We start from the raw sequence: 16,094 nt of genomic DNA, 5'->3' as shown, positions 1-16,094 counted from the left end.
CTGTTCGTGACTAGACAGTCTTGCTCTTACTTACTTGAACAGCGCCTTCATCCAGTGCTGAAGCAGTGGGACTCATCTTATCGTGGCTGTCCATTCGCAGAGCTTAGGAAACCATTTCTCATTGCTTACCTCACACAGGAAAGGCAAAGTCGCATTTAAAATGCAGTCTATCCAGACCTCTGTCCCTCCCACCTGCCATGGGTGGCCTGTGAATGTTTCCCCAGAGTCCCACATGCGTTCCTCCTGTTCTTTGCTCACCAGGTCGCATACCCAGAGCCGTGGCCTCCATCAACCAGCACCTCCTGAAATCAGACGACGTGGTAAGCTGTTGCCTGGACCTGGGGGCACCCAGCATCTCTTTCCGCATCAACGGGCAGCCTGTGCAGGGGATGTTTGAGAACTTCAACACGGATGGGCTCTTCTTCCCTGTGGTGAGCTTTTCAGCAGGTGTCAAGTAAGTTTTGGCTGTGATTTCATGGAGAGTAGTTGTTCCCCCACCTCCCCATCATTTCTATGAGCTGGCAAACATGGTAATCTCCTTCAGGGTTTCAGCACCATGAGCCAAACTCCCCCAAGAAAGCAATGGTGAAAGGGGAGGAGCAATTTAGAGTCATATGTATATACTCTTTGAACACATACCTCCTGCCAGAGTTTGTATATAATGTCCTCTGATAAATAGTAAGATGAATGAGGTAAATCTTACATAGAAAATGACCTTCATAATTATAACAAGTATTTTATGCTCTTTTATAAAGATAAAACTTTAAAAAATTTTACAAAAATTTATATCTTATAAAAATTTAAAAGATACCATTATAAATAAGACAATAAACACCACCCATAATCCCAGTGTTAACTTATAATCTCTAGTACTATTTTGGTTTATTTTCATCAAGATTTTTATATTATAGATACATGTATTTTTTAATTAACATCACACTAAGTAGGAAGTTTTATGTCTTGATTATTTTTCATTCAACAATAAGTAGTGAGTATTTTCCTGAGTTATTAAGTATCTTCCTCAAAATGATTTTTATGGCCAATAATATCCTTTTATTTGGCCATCCCATAATATAACCATTACTTTGTGTTAGACTTTCATGCTGATTTCATTTTTATTGTCACAAATGAAATTATCATCAACATCCTTGAGGACAGCTCATTGTCTGCATTTCTGTTTAGTTCCTCCCAGAAGCAGATTAAAAAGTATAATCTTTTTAAAGTCTAAACTTATGGTTGCTTGGCTAAAGAGACTTTCAGAAAGATTGTATGAACATTCAGAATTCATGATCAACAAGCCTAAAGTCTAAAAAGCTCTGAAAAGCATATATTTCTTCTTTAACTGATTTCACTGCAATATCTGACCTGAACTCATTTTATGGCAAAAACCGTCATCAACAGAAATCAGACTGTTTTCAATTTTTCGTGTATTCTATTTCTTGTGAATATTTACGTTTAACTGCAAAAATATCAGTGTGTTTAATTATGGAGTACAGCCTCTCACCTAGCTGGAGGTTCTGTTTAATATATACTACATCTTGTCTTTGGTCTTTTTTGTTTATTTGTTATTACTATTTGAATTGGCTGCTCCAGGTCTTATTTGTGGTACATGGGATCTTCGATCTTCGCTGCAGTATGCAGAATCTTCTTAGCTGCAGCATGTGGGATCTTTAGCTTCGGCAGGAGCACTTTTAGCTGTGGCATGTGAGATCTAGTTCCCTGATCAAGGGTGTAACCTGGCCCCCTGCACTGGGATCATAGAGTATTGGCCACTGGACACCCAGGGAAGTCCCTGTCTTTTTTAAAATCTAAAGTCCCAAGTCTGAAGAACAGCTGCAAATATTTCAGAAAAAGGATTTGTGCCTGTGGTATCATTTAAAGTAACCCAACTGATTGGCTTCTCATTAACTTTTACTGTTATTGGTTATTTTTAATCTTTGCCAATTTGAAGAAATTGTATCTTAAAGTTTTAGCTTCCTATTTCTTTGATTACCAATGTGGTTAAACATCTTTTATGCTTACTATTTCAGCCCAGTATTTTTTAAAATTTTGTCTTCCCTGCCTTTCTGGTATTAATTTTATGAGCAATTTTTATATATTAAGGTTATTAAACTATTATTGCTTTCATATATTTTCCCAGTTTATGATTTACCTTTTTATCACTGAGGGTTTTTTTTTCCTATTTTTTCCCTTTTACAAAAGTAATGCAAGTCCAAAAAATAGGAATACCAAGAACCCATAATTGTACCACCCAGAGATAATAATATTACTTTTTATTTATACATCTCAATAATTTTACATTACACTGGGCTTGTACTATGCCTACTGTTGTTCTTCATACTTTAACAATGCCAACTATCATTTTCATTGTTCTATCCCTTTCCTTGTGCCAGTTGGATGCTGTATTATTTTAGTCTGAGAATACATTTTGACATTTTTAAGGCAGGACCTCATTATAATGCTCTTGTTGCAAAATTTTCTTATCCATTCTTGATCCCTACTTTCTAAAGAGCTCATAATTGAGTGGGAAACTAGAGTAAATACAGTTAAAATCATGTTGGTTTCCATTAAAAAGGGTCATGAAAAGAGAGTTATGGAGAGCATACACTTAGAGCTGGCATCACAAAAAAATCCATATGAGAACATCTAGTATCCTAGTGATGAGACTTCCAGAGTGATACCACTGTGACAGGTCTCAGAACCTCCCGAAGATTGATAAACCAAGGCATATACAAGTATTCTCCCCCCAAAAAATGGATATAACTTTCTCTTTCAGTTAAATAAACTGTTTTTGAGTAAAGAGTTATCCTTTGGACATAATATTTAACCTTTGGAATTTGTCACAGATATGCAGACGTATATCATATATAGGGCTTCCCAGGTGGCACTACTGGTAAAGAACCTGCCTGCCAACGCAGGAGATTTAAGAGACGCAAGTTCAATCCTTGGGTCAGGAAGATTCCCTGAAAGAGGGTGTGGCAGCCCACTGCAATATTCTTGCCTGGGGAATCCCATGGACAGAGGATCCTGGCGGGCTGCAGTCCATAGGGTTGCAAAAAGTTGGAAATAGTCCAGGTAACTTAGCACACATGCACGCCTGCATAGTATACAGTACAGTTTTACCTTGTTTTATTGTACTTCACATTATTGCAGTTTTTACAAATTGTAGGTTTGTGGCAACCCTGCATCAAGCAAGTCTATTTTTCCAACAGCATTATTTTTTAATTAATGTATGCACATTGTTTTTCAAGATAGAATGCTATTGTGCATAACAGACTGTAGTATAGTGTAAATGTAACTTTTATGTGTACTTGGAAGCCAAAGTATTTGTGTGACTCACTTTATTGTGATACTTGCTTTTGTGATGTCTAGAACCAAACTCATAATATCTCCAAGGTATGCCTGTAATGTATGTGTGCAAACACACATGGTAACACAGAATACACATACCAGCACATGTACACATACACATGTACAGGCATGTTTATAAACATATCCATGTAGATGTATATAATATATTCAAATTAAACATTTTCATTGTTTGAGGTTCTTGTAACAAAAGGAGAACAAGTGCAGTAAAACTTTGCTTTAGTTGCTAAATCGTGTCCTACTCTTTTGCTACCCCACGGACTGTAGCCCATCAGACTACTCTGTCCATGGGATTTCCCAAGCAAGAATACTGGAGTGGGTAGTCATTTCATTCTCCAGGGGATCTTCCTGTTCCAGGGTTCAAACCCACATCTCCTGCTTGACAGGCGGATTCTTTACCCCCCAGCCACATGGTCGGCGACTAGGGTTGTAAGTCTGCCCATCACAGGTTCAAGCCAGAGACACTAACATCCGCATTAAAAACTGTGTCCTAAAGAGTTAAGAGTTCTTTACCTGTGTTTCTCTGTGCTGAGAATATTTCCATGAGAACGTCACCCCAGTTCTTCCTTTTGAAGTGTGACAGAGTGGATCATTTCTATTGCAATCCATAAGGAGCATGTAGAAAACATTATTGAAAGACAGGCCCTATAAACACAAAAAAGATTGCTGGGGCAAGATTCTCTGGCAGTTGGGGAAAAGCAGTACAAGCCCCACTGTACATCTTTCCCACTGCATTCCCCGGGAATAAAGAGAATGAGCAGAAATCTACGTCCAGCGTAGCAGCATTTGGATCATCCGCCTGTTGGTTCACTGTTGTCTCTGGAGAAGCAAGGTCACTGATCAGTTAGTTCTCAGGACCACGTTTGCCTGAGTACTTAATGGCCTTGGTCACCCGCATCAGTGCCATCCCTGTTTTCTTTGACTGTGTCCAACTCACTGGGTTTTGCTAATTTTCAAAGAAAGCCCACCTGCTTTGCAAGAATCTCATCTGAGAAAAGTGCTTAGCTTGTAGTCAGATCTCTGGAGAAGAGGTCTTTTCCAACCTGCTGGCTGATGGATTTTTCTGTATGTTCTGTGTTTAGCCAACAGTACATCTGATCCCACATGTTGCATGATTTTTAGTTGTTCATCCATCCATCCAGTCCCCTTCCGAGCAATGAGACAGAATTTTTGAGTATGTACATTTTTGTTGCTTGGAATTTTTTTTTTTTTAATCTTTTCTTGGTAAAGTTCCTGGTGGTTCAGACGGTAAAGCGTCTGCCTACAATGCAGGAGACCTGGGTTCTATCCCTGGGTTGGGAAGATCTCCTGGAGAATGAAATGGCAACCCACTCCAGTATTCTTGCCTGGAAAATCCCATGGATGGAGGAGCCTGGTAGGCTACAGTCCATGGGGTCACAAAGAGTCAGACAAGATTGAACGACTTCACTTTCACTTTCTCTTGGTAAAGATGGTGGCTGGCAGGGAAAGAGATAGGGCGTTGAAAGGTATACATATGGAGCAGATGTTGTGACTAGGTCAGTGGGTCATGCGTCCTTCTCAGTGCACAGGAGAAAGAGGAGCAAAGTTCCAAGAAAGAATGATGAGACATCTAACCCATTTAGAAGGCATAACTGCTGAGAGAATTTGAGAGTGGGGAGTCCAGATACATTGACTTAAAAAGTTAACACCTTCAACATAAGAACTTCTTGGTTATAGAAATTGAAGGAGCATCAACTGAAGAGTGGTACTCAGGAACTTGATGTCTCTTAAGTCTCCTTTCTATCAGGAAAAATATTGCCTGTGACATATTCCTATCCTTGGTTCTCAAAACATGATATGGTCTGAGCAGAGGTGAAATCAAAGTTGGTTGCATATGTGGGAAATACATTTTACTGAAATACATCCAGTCCGTCATACGATGTCTTTATTCATGGTCAATGCTAGTCCTCTGTTGAAGTAACCAATTTGTTTATTTTCACTTTTGAGCAAGTGGGATCACAGTACCAGTACTTACTCTTTCACATCAACTGGCAAAATATCATTTGGTACTTAAACCCAGCACTTCCCCTCTATATTACTTTGGTTCAGTTGTGCAAAAAGCTAGAAAAAGAAAGCAAGATATTAATTCCAAGTTAAAGTACCTTATTGAAAATAAATGTGTTTAATAACAAAATTGAAAAGAAATTAGTGTTTTCACCCAATATAGTAGAATACTTGCATAGTTTTATAATGTCATTCTCAGAAAGATGCAAGATTATTCCTATCTAGACCGAGATTTTTCTTCCATCATACAAGAACTCAGAATTGTAACTCATATTTAACTTCTCTTACAGCCCCATTTCCTCCTCTTTATTGGTCTTTACTGAGGTCGTAGTCTTGAATTCGTGATCCCACAATTATTTTTATAATTACAAACTATGTTGTTAACAGTACCTGATCAGGATGTCCCTGCCAGAGGCATCAGAGAGCAAAAATCTTTTTCAATTAGATTTACCCACAGTGAAGTCAAAAGCAGTGTGAGTAATTACTAACAAAATCCACAAATCAATATGTGCTCTTTTCTAACCATTATAAATGTGCCTCCTTAGTTTCCTTCTCACACTAGTTTGTTTGTGGAGGGTATTATGAGTGTAATAGACCCTCAATGTAACAACCCTATTTGTTCTAGGACAGAATTTGGCTTGAAGCATGTGTACCTTGGAGCCCACCCAAAAGGTTGAATTACTTAGATATCAGAAAGCTCTTATTAAAAGGCAATCTCACCCTGCCAAATGGCATGATGGTATGTGCCACACAGAGAACATTGCACTAAAGCCACAGTATATAGTGAAATTTGGGTGCTTAGTTTTGCAGAAAATTGATGAGTTAAGTTGCTATAGTAGAGTGTATTTTATAGCTATGGTTAAATTCCGCTTGTGTGTGTGCTGAGTCACTTCAGTCATGTCCAACACTTCGTGACCCTATGGACCATAGCCCACCAGGCTCCTCTGTCCATGGGATTCTCCAGGCAAGAATACTGGAGTGGGTTGTCATGCCCTTCTCCAGGGGATCTTCCTGATCCAGGGATCGAACCTGAGTCTCTTAGTCTCTTGCATTGGCAGGTGAGTTCTTTACCACTGGCGCCACCTGGGAAACCCAAATTCCCCATCCATCTACTTAATCTTCATATGTAAGTCTTTTACCAGCCTTTCTAATATATAAAAACAACGCTCTCCAAAGATGGTTGGTATTTGCGGTTGCTGTTTGTTTTCTGCACCAGGCTTGGCTAAAATTCAGGTAACCAATAGCTTAGCTATTTCCAGCTTGCTGTGGTCAATGCTGTGGAAATTATTGCTGAGATAAATATACTTCTGCGGAGAACATGATGAGCACTGGCTGAATTGCCCTGGGCTTTCATCAAACACTGGCCAGAAAGAAATATGAATGTGGGAATGTACATAACTCAAATTGTTCTCCTGTCTTAGCAATGTGGACTAAAGATGCAATTATGAATCATGACTTATGAGCTGAATTCAGGTCAGCAAAAGCTTGCCATTTCTTTCTGCTGCTAACCACAGCCTGTATCCTTTTCTTCTTTGGAACACTGTCCCAACTCCTGGGAGGGATTCAATAAGAATAATGAGACATCTAGTAAGACTAAAATGATTTCACAGTTTGCTAGTACAGTATGAATAAGGAAACTTAGTCATCTTTTTTGAGTATGGCAAAGGTTTGTCTTGATTTTTACTCTATTTTTTATTCATGGGTCAGTCTTTCAAACTTGAGGATTTATGATAGGTTTTCTCATCTCTTCTGCAAATTGGTAAGTAAAAATGTACAAATCTTAAAAGATGAAATTGCAAATGCTAGTGGGGAGTTTTTCAATGCAGTTTTCTCTGTTTATAAAATTAGCCTAGTAAATAAAAAATTACTCTATGCATCCTCAAACTTCACTACTCCCAGGTGACTATTACTGAATCTATTGCTCATCTTTAAAGTAGAGAAATCTAAGGAAACAGTCCCTTATTGTAATCACTTTAGGAAGACAAAAAACCTTGGAGAGCTGATGGTGAGTCTGAGTTATAGGAAGAACCCTAGAAGATGATACAAGTGCTTTAGTGGAAGAGATTAAATTGATTAATGAAATTGATTTTTAAAATCTATTAATGTAGAGAAAAATCAGAGGATGAAGAACTAACTTTAATGAGCTCTTAAATTATCTTTTTATTTTCAATTTAATATTTTCTGTGATACTGAGAGGTTCAGTGGAACCCAAGGAACAGGGAAGTATACCCCAAGAGAAGAGAGGTTTATATTTTAATTGAAAATTTCTCATTGATGAATGAGACCAAAGGATTTAAAAGATTAACAGTAAGTGCCAGATAACAGATTTATTGGAAAAAGTAGGCTAGATAGGTGTAACTGTTGTCTCTCTCTCCACACCTTTAAATCCTCTCTCTGGACTCCTGGATAAGTTCTTGGGCAGGTTCTGTGGCCCTTATTACTCCTTTTAAGACCAGGAACCATCTTGCCAATACTTAAAAATTCCATCTTTTGAAAATATAAAAACTCCAGATTTGCATCCAGTTATCGTTTGAGCCCTTCCCTGCTCCCCGTGCAGTTTGAAGTCAGGCTCCTCCTCAGCCACAGGCTCCTGTCTCAGGCCCCTCCAGGGCCTAGGGTCCAGCCCAGACCCAAGATGATTAAAGGGTGAGCACGTTCCATGGAGCTGGTGCAGCTGCCTTGTGACATCAAGCCTTCTGTAGCTGCTACATAATTGCTGCATCTTTCTCTTCTGAGGCTCTTGGGTAGGTTTCTCGGAGAGCCCCAGGCTGGGAGCATCCAACTGCAAATCTCTTGACTTGGCTTCCCCACCTGTGCTGGCCGCTCCCTTCTGGCTGACCCCAAGCCTCCTCCGTTTCCCCGCCCCCTCCAGCTATGTGGGCCTCCTGCCTCCCCCAAGCCCTGGGTTTCTGATCTCTGCTTAGTCATTTGCCTTTCCAGGCAGGATTCCTTTCTAATGGCTAGCAGCTGGCTCATCTGTCCCTCTGCTCTGCGCCATCACTAGGCAAACATGTCCCTTGCTACATTCCAGGGACACTCAGAAGCTTCTGAGTAGTTCCTTAAAGCCCTCATTTGACTTCCAATGGGAAAGGACTCCCATCCCCTTCCCCCTGACAACTTTGTCCAAACGAATTCTTTACCTTTCTTATCAATGTGGAGGTAGTGGGTGGGCTAAAGCTGCACTGATTTCACAGTTTTTTCATGGATCCTCATAGTTGTCCAGCACCTCATTTCAGGATGAGAAAACATTGGCATCCTCTGAATTATTTGCATCTGGGACCTCTGCTAAACCAGAGGCAAAGGGGGATGCCATTTTAATATCCTCACATCATTAAAGTGGGCTTCAGGTATTTTCTTTCTTGCTTTTGGTGGTTCCCTTTACACCTGTATTTTATCCCTAATTATTCCTTTTGACCTGGTTGCTGTGGGTCTCCGGGAGAGGGTTTATGAGCACCCCCGGCCTTCATGGTGGTTGTTGGAGCCCTTCCCGCAAACTCTGGGCAGCAAGCGGAGGAGCCACAGATGGTGGTGTGCCCACACCAGCTCCTGTCCAGCCCCGCCTGCTGGGGAGCAGGGCTCCCGTCTGGCTGGGCTTGGGAAGCCACCCAGAACCTTTCTTTTTACCCCTGAAGCACAGCATAATGGCACTGTAAGATGAATGCTTCAGTAAGCAGTAAACATGTTAATTTTTTATTTTACTGTCTTTGTGGCCATTCGAGGTGATAAGATTAAAATTTATAACCAAATTATCATTCTCCTTTTAATAACTGAATATAAAAGCAGCATTGTTCTCCCTAAGTGCTGCCTAGATTTCTACCTTTCTTGATTTGTTCTCTATTCAGAGGACAATAGCAGATTTTAAAGCATAAGAGAAATGTTAAAACTATACGTAACTGGCAGTAGGGTTTATGAATAATTAAGTCCATCTAGATGTCCTGGTAAGAGATCATTATTTGGTCTTAGAATCCATACACTAGTGAGTAACAAGAAATACACCAGTTGTACAAGCTCCTCTTGGGCATTCAGCTATTCACTGAAAGAATGCTCAGTGAGAAGGGGAAAGCAGAAAACTTCCCACACTTATTCTTTTCTCAAAACGATTTATTTTTGTCCCAGAATGATATAGTTTTATCCCAAAATGATTTAGTTTAGTCCCATAGTTCCAGCATGTTCCAACATGTCAGTAACCCAGTCTGTTCTGTTGCAACTGAATTTTGGAAAGTTCATAGCAAATATTAAGGCCTAATTATTATTTCCTGAAGGTTTACTAAATTAGTAACATTGCAGGCTAATGACTCAATTTTGTTCTAATATCTTTGTTCATATTCTTAATACACATAGATCATGTCCTGTTGTATAATGTTTAATGCAGGAACACTCACAGGGAATAATTGTGGTTCTAATTCTATATTATTGTTGTTTAGTACTTTAAAATGGGAAAGTGGGAGGCTTCATATGATTTCTGTAATTAATTTTAAAACAGCATAAAATGCTGTTTGGATAAAGAATTCATTTATGTTGGGAAGGGGAAAAAAACTTAATGCCTTTTACTTGGAGAGACTTTTATTTTCCAATTTTATCATTAGCTGTGCCTGATCACAGTTACTCAGCCAACACTGAGACTCTGCTGCAAGGCTTCCCCCACCAGAATATTCCAGTTAAAGGAAGTGAGACCTAGTGGAGAGTATTGCTGTGAGAATCTTTGCTAGGTCATAACCTCCCCACATGTACCTCCACACACACGGGCCCACTTCATCACCAATTCCTAACAAGCCAAATTCCAAAACAAAATTGGAATCTAACCACTGCTTTCCAGCTTGGTCTTCATCATCTTGTTCCAACCCAGCCTTATCTCTCACTGGGACTAGATTGATGTTAGGTGCCTCCTGATTGGTCCCCAGACCTGTCTACATGGAACAGTGAGAAGAATCCTGTATTTCTTCTCCTCAAATCCCTCAGAAGCTCCTCACCTGAAAGAAGCAGACCCTGCCTGATTTAGCCCTGCCCCCTGCCACCTCGTCTGTCACCCCTTGGGCTCCCCATGTTCTCACACCGCCCTCCACCCACGTCTTCTCTACCTCAGGGCCTTTGCGCATGTTGTTCCTTTCACCCACAATGCTCTTCCTCCAGATTCTGAACTCATTGGCTTCTCCTTTTCCTTTGGGGTCAACAGAAATATCTCCCCCTCAGAGAAGCCTTTCTAGACCCCAGTCTAGCACCCCCCTCCTTCCCCGAGTTGTTTCAGGCTCCCTCCTTATTCCCTCATCAAATGTCTCCCAATCAGTTCTTATGACTGTTTGCCTCATTGGATGCCTGCTCTGTGACATGAGGGACAGGGTATTCTCGATTTATTGCTGGATCCACAGTGTGGAGAACAGTGCAGTTCATGTGGGCTCAGTAAGTATCATAGTTAGTTATGCTGAGGGGAAGTGGGAGGGAGTGAATATGTGTAGCTGCTATGTATGTGGATGGATTTTTCCTGTGTAAGATTATCGGTGATCCTGTAGGGCTGTGTATCTTACCATGTCTTAATTACTTAATGTTACCATCATATTTTCTCATCAATTTAACGTGGTTACAGATGATTTGCAAAAGCTGTTATTTCTAGTCTCAAACCTAAAAGCCTATAAAGTGTCATGTTGAAATACTTCACTTTCACTCTCTTCTTGCAGAGGAACTTTGTGCTCTACCCTAACCTAACAATATATATGGGGCTGATAGCCAGAATGCAGAATTAAAATATTTTAAAGATTTCAGTTTGTTGGTAATCCGTGCCCTCCCTGACTGTGGGCCCACAAGGAGTCTTCCTTCTTCCTTGGGAGGTCCGAGTGGGCCAGGGCATTAGGCCTGGATGCCAGCAAGGCAGTGGCGCCCCCTAGAAGGCTCTGAAACCCTAGTGAGCAAACACTGGGGGCCCCTTTGGCCCCTGCATGGCTGTGACCACCTGCCGATACTTTCTCACAGCCTCCCTCATATGGCTACTGTGGGGAACTGCAGCCTCCTCAGTGTATTTTCTATTAACATCTCCTGCCATGTATACCATTTCTGTTTAATATTCTCATGTTACTGGACCTTTTTGCACCTTAAACTAGGAATTTCCTATTTTCTCCAAATATTTATATCATGTTTTCTTTCATTGTTGTGTGAATAATCTCTCTCAAGTAAAAGGACTTGAAGTTCTCATGCTGTTGTTTCAATGTGATCTTTTCAGAATCTGTCAATATCACTGTTACCCTTTTCAAACTATAGTAATAGTATCTATATTAATGATATCTATAGTAATGATTCTCCAACTCGGGTAAGGATGAACTTGATTTTTTAAATCTAGTGATTTTAATATATGATTTTTTTTTTTCTTTCTGACTTACTTCACTCTGTATGACAGATTCTAGGTCCGTCCACATCTCTACAAATGACCCAGTTTCATTCCTTTTTATTGGCTGAGTAATATTGCATTTTATATAAGTACCACATCATCTTTATCCATTTATCTGTCAATAGGCATTTAGGTTGCTTCTGTGTCTTGGCTATTGTAAATAGTGCTGCAATGACCATTAAGTGTATGTCTTTTTGAATTATGGTTTTCTCAAGGTATATATGCCCAGGAGTGGGATTTCTGGGTCATATGATACTTCTATTTTTACTTTTTTAAGTGCCTCCATACTGTTCTCCATAGTGACTGTATCAATTTACATTCCCACCAACAGTGTGGGAGGGTTCCCTTTTCTCCACACCCTCTCTAGCATTTATTGTTTGTAGACTTTTTTGATGATGGCTGTTTGGATGAGTGTGAGGTGATACCTCATTGTAGTTTTGATTTGTATTTCTCCAATAACTGGTGATCTTGAGCATCTTTTCTTGTGCCTCTTGGCTATCTACATGTCTTCTTTAAAGAACTGTCCATTGAGATCTTCTGCCCATTTTTTGATTGGGTTGTTTTCGGTGCTCTGTGCTGACCTAGAGGGGTGGGATAGGAGTGGGTGGGAGGGAGGCCCAAGAGAAAGGGGATATATGTATACATATAGCTGATTCACTTCATTGTGCAGCAGAAACTAACGCAGCATTGTAAAACAATTATGCTCCAATTAAGAAAAAGAAAAAAAATCTAGTAGTTTTAATGTATCTTAATTTTTAAGAACTTAGCTGACATAGTCAATTGAGAATTGTCTGCAGTATGAACTGATACTTGGCTTTATCTCCAGTTTAGGGTGTTTACTATGATGTGTACTTTAGGGTGTTTACTGTGATGAATCTGACATCATTCACTTCCTAAAAATATAATTTGGATGGGGGGAGCTGATCTTTAACTTTCATTTATTTGGGCTGGCATATTATTTTTTTAACCTCTCCCTTCCTGGTCTCTCCAAATAACACAGAGTACGTTTCCTGCTGGGTGGACGTCATGGAGAATTTAAGTTCCTGCCTCCCTCTGGCTATGCCCCTTGCTATGAAGCCTTACTTCCAAAAGAAAAGATGAGATTGGAGCCTGTCAAAGAGTATAAACGTGATGCTGAAGGAGTTCGAGATCTGTTGGGTACCACCCAGTTCCTCTCCCAAGCCTCTTTCATCCCATGCCCCATAGATACCAGTCAGGTAGGTTCAGGCTTCCAACAGGAGGCATCCCATGGAGATAATGTAATAGGGTTAAATCCTCTTTGCTTCTTCACCACTGAGCTATTCTTACTATACATTTTGTAGCATTGTCATGATATATGAACAACCATTATTCTTTACATTTTCACCATATGCAACAATTGAAGTCTGAGGATTTTGCAATCCATGAGCAAGTTGAGCACTTGCTACACACCAGGCTTTGTACCAGACTCTGTGAGACACAGGCGGAAATGTCTCAAGACTCTCTGGGAATTCACAACCAAGTTGAAGAGATAAGCAAAAAAAAAAAACACGTGTGTAATTTTTTTTTAAGTCTGACTTTCAGGCTGTGATTGACTAAGGAGCACTTAATTTAAACAGATTATCTTATTTAACCAGTAAAACCTAAATACAGTAGTCATTTGTTTGCTTATAGTTTTCCCAGTTTTGCTCTTTATCAAAACATCATGCCACTTAACTTTGACTTTTCAATAAGAAGTCGGTTTTTTAAAAGACTAGTCGAAAGTCAAATAGTGCCTTTTATACATAGCTTAAATATTTTATTGCTACTTTTCTCTGTAGTCTCCTTGTATGTCATTGACTTGGTATACTTTTTCTAAAAAAAAAAATTCTCCACGAGCACCCCTCCTCAAACATAATTGGGATTTTTGTAAATAATGGAAACACTAATAATCATTATACTAGAGCCAGGGAGATGACACAGAAGGGAAGCAGGTCAAAGGTGCAGGCCCTTCTAAAGCAGGTGGCGATTTCTTAGCCCTAGGTTATAATCGCCAAGTAAAAGTGTCAGGCCAATGTTAGAGTCTTCCAGTTGGTCAGGAGATACTAGAAATCTGAATTTTTATATGAGCTCTTATACTTCTTATGAACTATCATCTAATAAATTAAAATGGTAATAATCGTTTATTGTTGCTACTGTAATAGTAGTCAATTAGAGAAAATAAGGGGGAGAAAAGAGAACCTGAGTCCCCAGTTTGTGACCTCGGTGGAGACAGGAGCAAAGTGCTGGGAAAACACAGAGAAACTTTCCCTGAAGGTATCTGGGGAAGACGCTGAGACACTGAGCTAACAACAGGAGGATAAATATTGGGGGAGTTTGTATTAAAACCTTTAGCTTCTCTTCTTTTCACAACTATTTGTAAGGCCTCCTCAGACAACCATTTTGCCTTTTTGCATTTCTTTTTCTTGGGGATGGTCTTGATCACTGCCTCCTATACAGTGTCACGAACCTCCATCCAAAGTTCTTCAGGCACTCTGTCTATCAGATCTAATCTCTTGAATCTGTTTCTCACTTCCAGTGTATAATCGTAATGGATTTTATTTAGGTCATACCTGAATGGTCTAGTTGTTTTCCCTACTTTTTTCAATTTAAGTCTGAATTTGCCAATAAGGCAGTCATGATCTGAACCACAGTCAGCTTCTGGTCTTGTTTTTGATGACTGTATAGAGTTTCTCCATTTTTGGCTGCAAAGAGTATAATCACTCTGATTTCGGTATTGACCATCTGGTGATGTGCATGTGTAGAGTCTTCTCTTGTGTTGTTGGAAGAGGGTGTTTGCTATAACCAGTGCATTCTCTTGGCAAAAATCTATTAACCTTACAAATAGCTGTGAAAAGAAGAGAAGCAAAAGGCAAAGGAGAAAAGGAAAGATATACTCATTTGAATGCAGAGTTCCAAAGAATAGCAAAGAAAGATAAGAAAGCCTTCCTCAGTGATCAATGCAAAGAAATAGAGGAAAATAATAGAAAGGGAAAGATTAGAGATCTCTTCAAGAAAATTAGAGATGCCAAGGGAATATTGCATGCAAAGATGGGCACAATGAAGGACAGACATGGTATGGACCTACTAGAAACAGAAGACATTAAGAAGAGGTGGCAAGAATACACAGAAGAACTATACAAAAACATCTTCATGACCCAGATGATCACAATGGTATGATCACTCACCTAGAGCCAGACATCCTGGAATGTGAAGTCAAGTGGGCCTTTGGAAGCATCACTACAAACAAAGCTAGTGGAGGTGATGAAATTCCAGTTGAGCTATTTCAAATCTTAAAAGATGATTCTGTGAAAGTGCTGCAGTCAATATGCCAACAAATGTGGAAAACTCAGCAGTGGCCACAGGACTGGAAAAGGTCAGTTTTCATTCCAATCCCAAAGAAAGGCAATGCCAAAGAATGTTCAAACTACTGCACAATTGCACTCATCTCACAGGCTAGTAAAGTAATGCTCGAAATTCTCCAAGTCAGGCTTCAACAATACGTGAACCATGAACTTACAGATGTTCAAGCTGGTTTTAGAAAAGGCAGAGGAACCAGAGATCAAATTGCCAACAAACGCTGGATCATCGAAAAAGCAAGAGTGTTCCAGAAAAACATCTTCTACTGCTTTATTGACTATGCCAAAGTCTTTGACTGTGTGGATCACAACAAACTGTGGAAAATTCTTAAAGAGATGGGAATACCAGACCACCTGACCTGTCTCTTGAGAAATCTGTACGCAGGTCAGGAAGCAACAGTTAGGAATGGACATGGAACAACAGACTGGTTCCAAATAGGGAAAGGAATACGTCAAGACTGTATATTGTCCCCCTGCTTATTTAACTTATATGCAGAGTACATCATGAGAAATGCTGGACTAGATGAAGAACAAGCTGGAATCAAGATTGCCAGGAGAAATATCAATAACTTCAGATACATAGATGACACCACCCTTATGGCAGAAAGTGAAGAACCAAAGAGCCTCTGGATGAAAGTGAAAGAGGAGAGTGGAAAAGTTGGGTTAAAACTCAATATTCAAAAAACTAAGATCATGGTATCCAGTCCCATCACTTCATGGCAAGTAGATGGGAAAACAGTGACAGACTTTATTTTGGGGGCTCCAAAATCACTGCAGATGGTGACTGCAGCCATGAAATTAAAAGACACTTGCTCCTTGAAAGAAAAGTTATGACAAACCTAGACAGCATATTAAAAAGCAGGGACATTACTTTGCGAACCAAGGTCCATCTAGTCAAAGCTATGGTTTTTCCAGTAGTCATGTATGGATGTGAGAGTTGGTCTATTAAGAAAGCTGAGCACTGAAGA

General features: G+C 39.8%; 1 protein-coding gene across 8 annotated transcripts in view; it reads left to right on the top strand.

Moving 5' to 3' along the window:
* RYR3 (ryanodine receptor 3) overlaps positions 1-16,094 on the top strand; it is a 547,151-nt gene that overhangs the window by 314,164 nt on the left and 216,893 nt on the right. For all 8 annotated transcript variants that reach the window (XM_043471377.1, XM_043471383.1, XM_043471384.1 and 5 more), the window contains exons 19-20: positions 262-454; positions 12,771-12,987. In XM_043471377.1, the coding sequence (XP_043327312.1) occupies positions 262-454; positions 12,771-12,987 (410 nt within the window). The remainder of the gene's footprint in view (positions 1-261; positions 455-12,770; positions 12,988-16,094) is intronic.

Source organism: Cervus canadensis, chromosome 6, assembly GCF_019320065.1.
Source record: "Cervus canadensis isolate Bull #8, Minnesota chromosome 6, ASM1932006v1, whole genome shotgun sequence".
In the NCBI taxonomy this organism is placed as follows: domain Eukaryota; kingdom Metazoa; phylum Chordata; class Mammalia; order Artiodactyla; family Cervidae; genus Cervus; species Cervus canadensis.
Note: the sequence above shows the minus strand (reverse complement) of the source record. Positions and strands in the feature narration are given on the sequence as shown.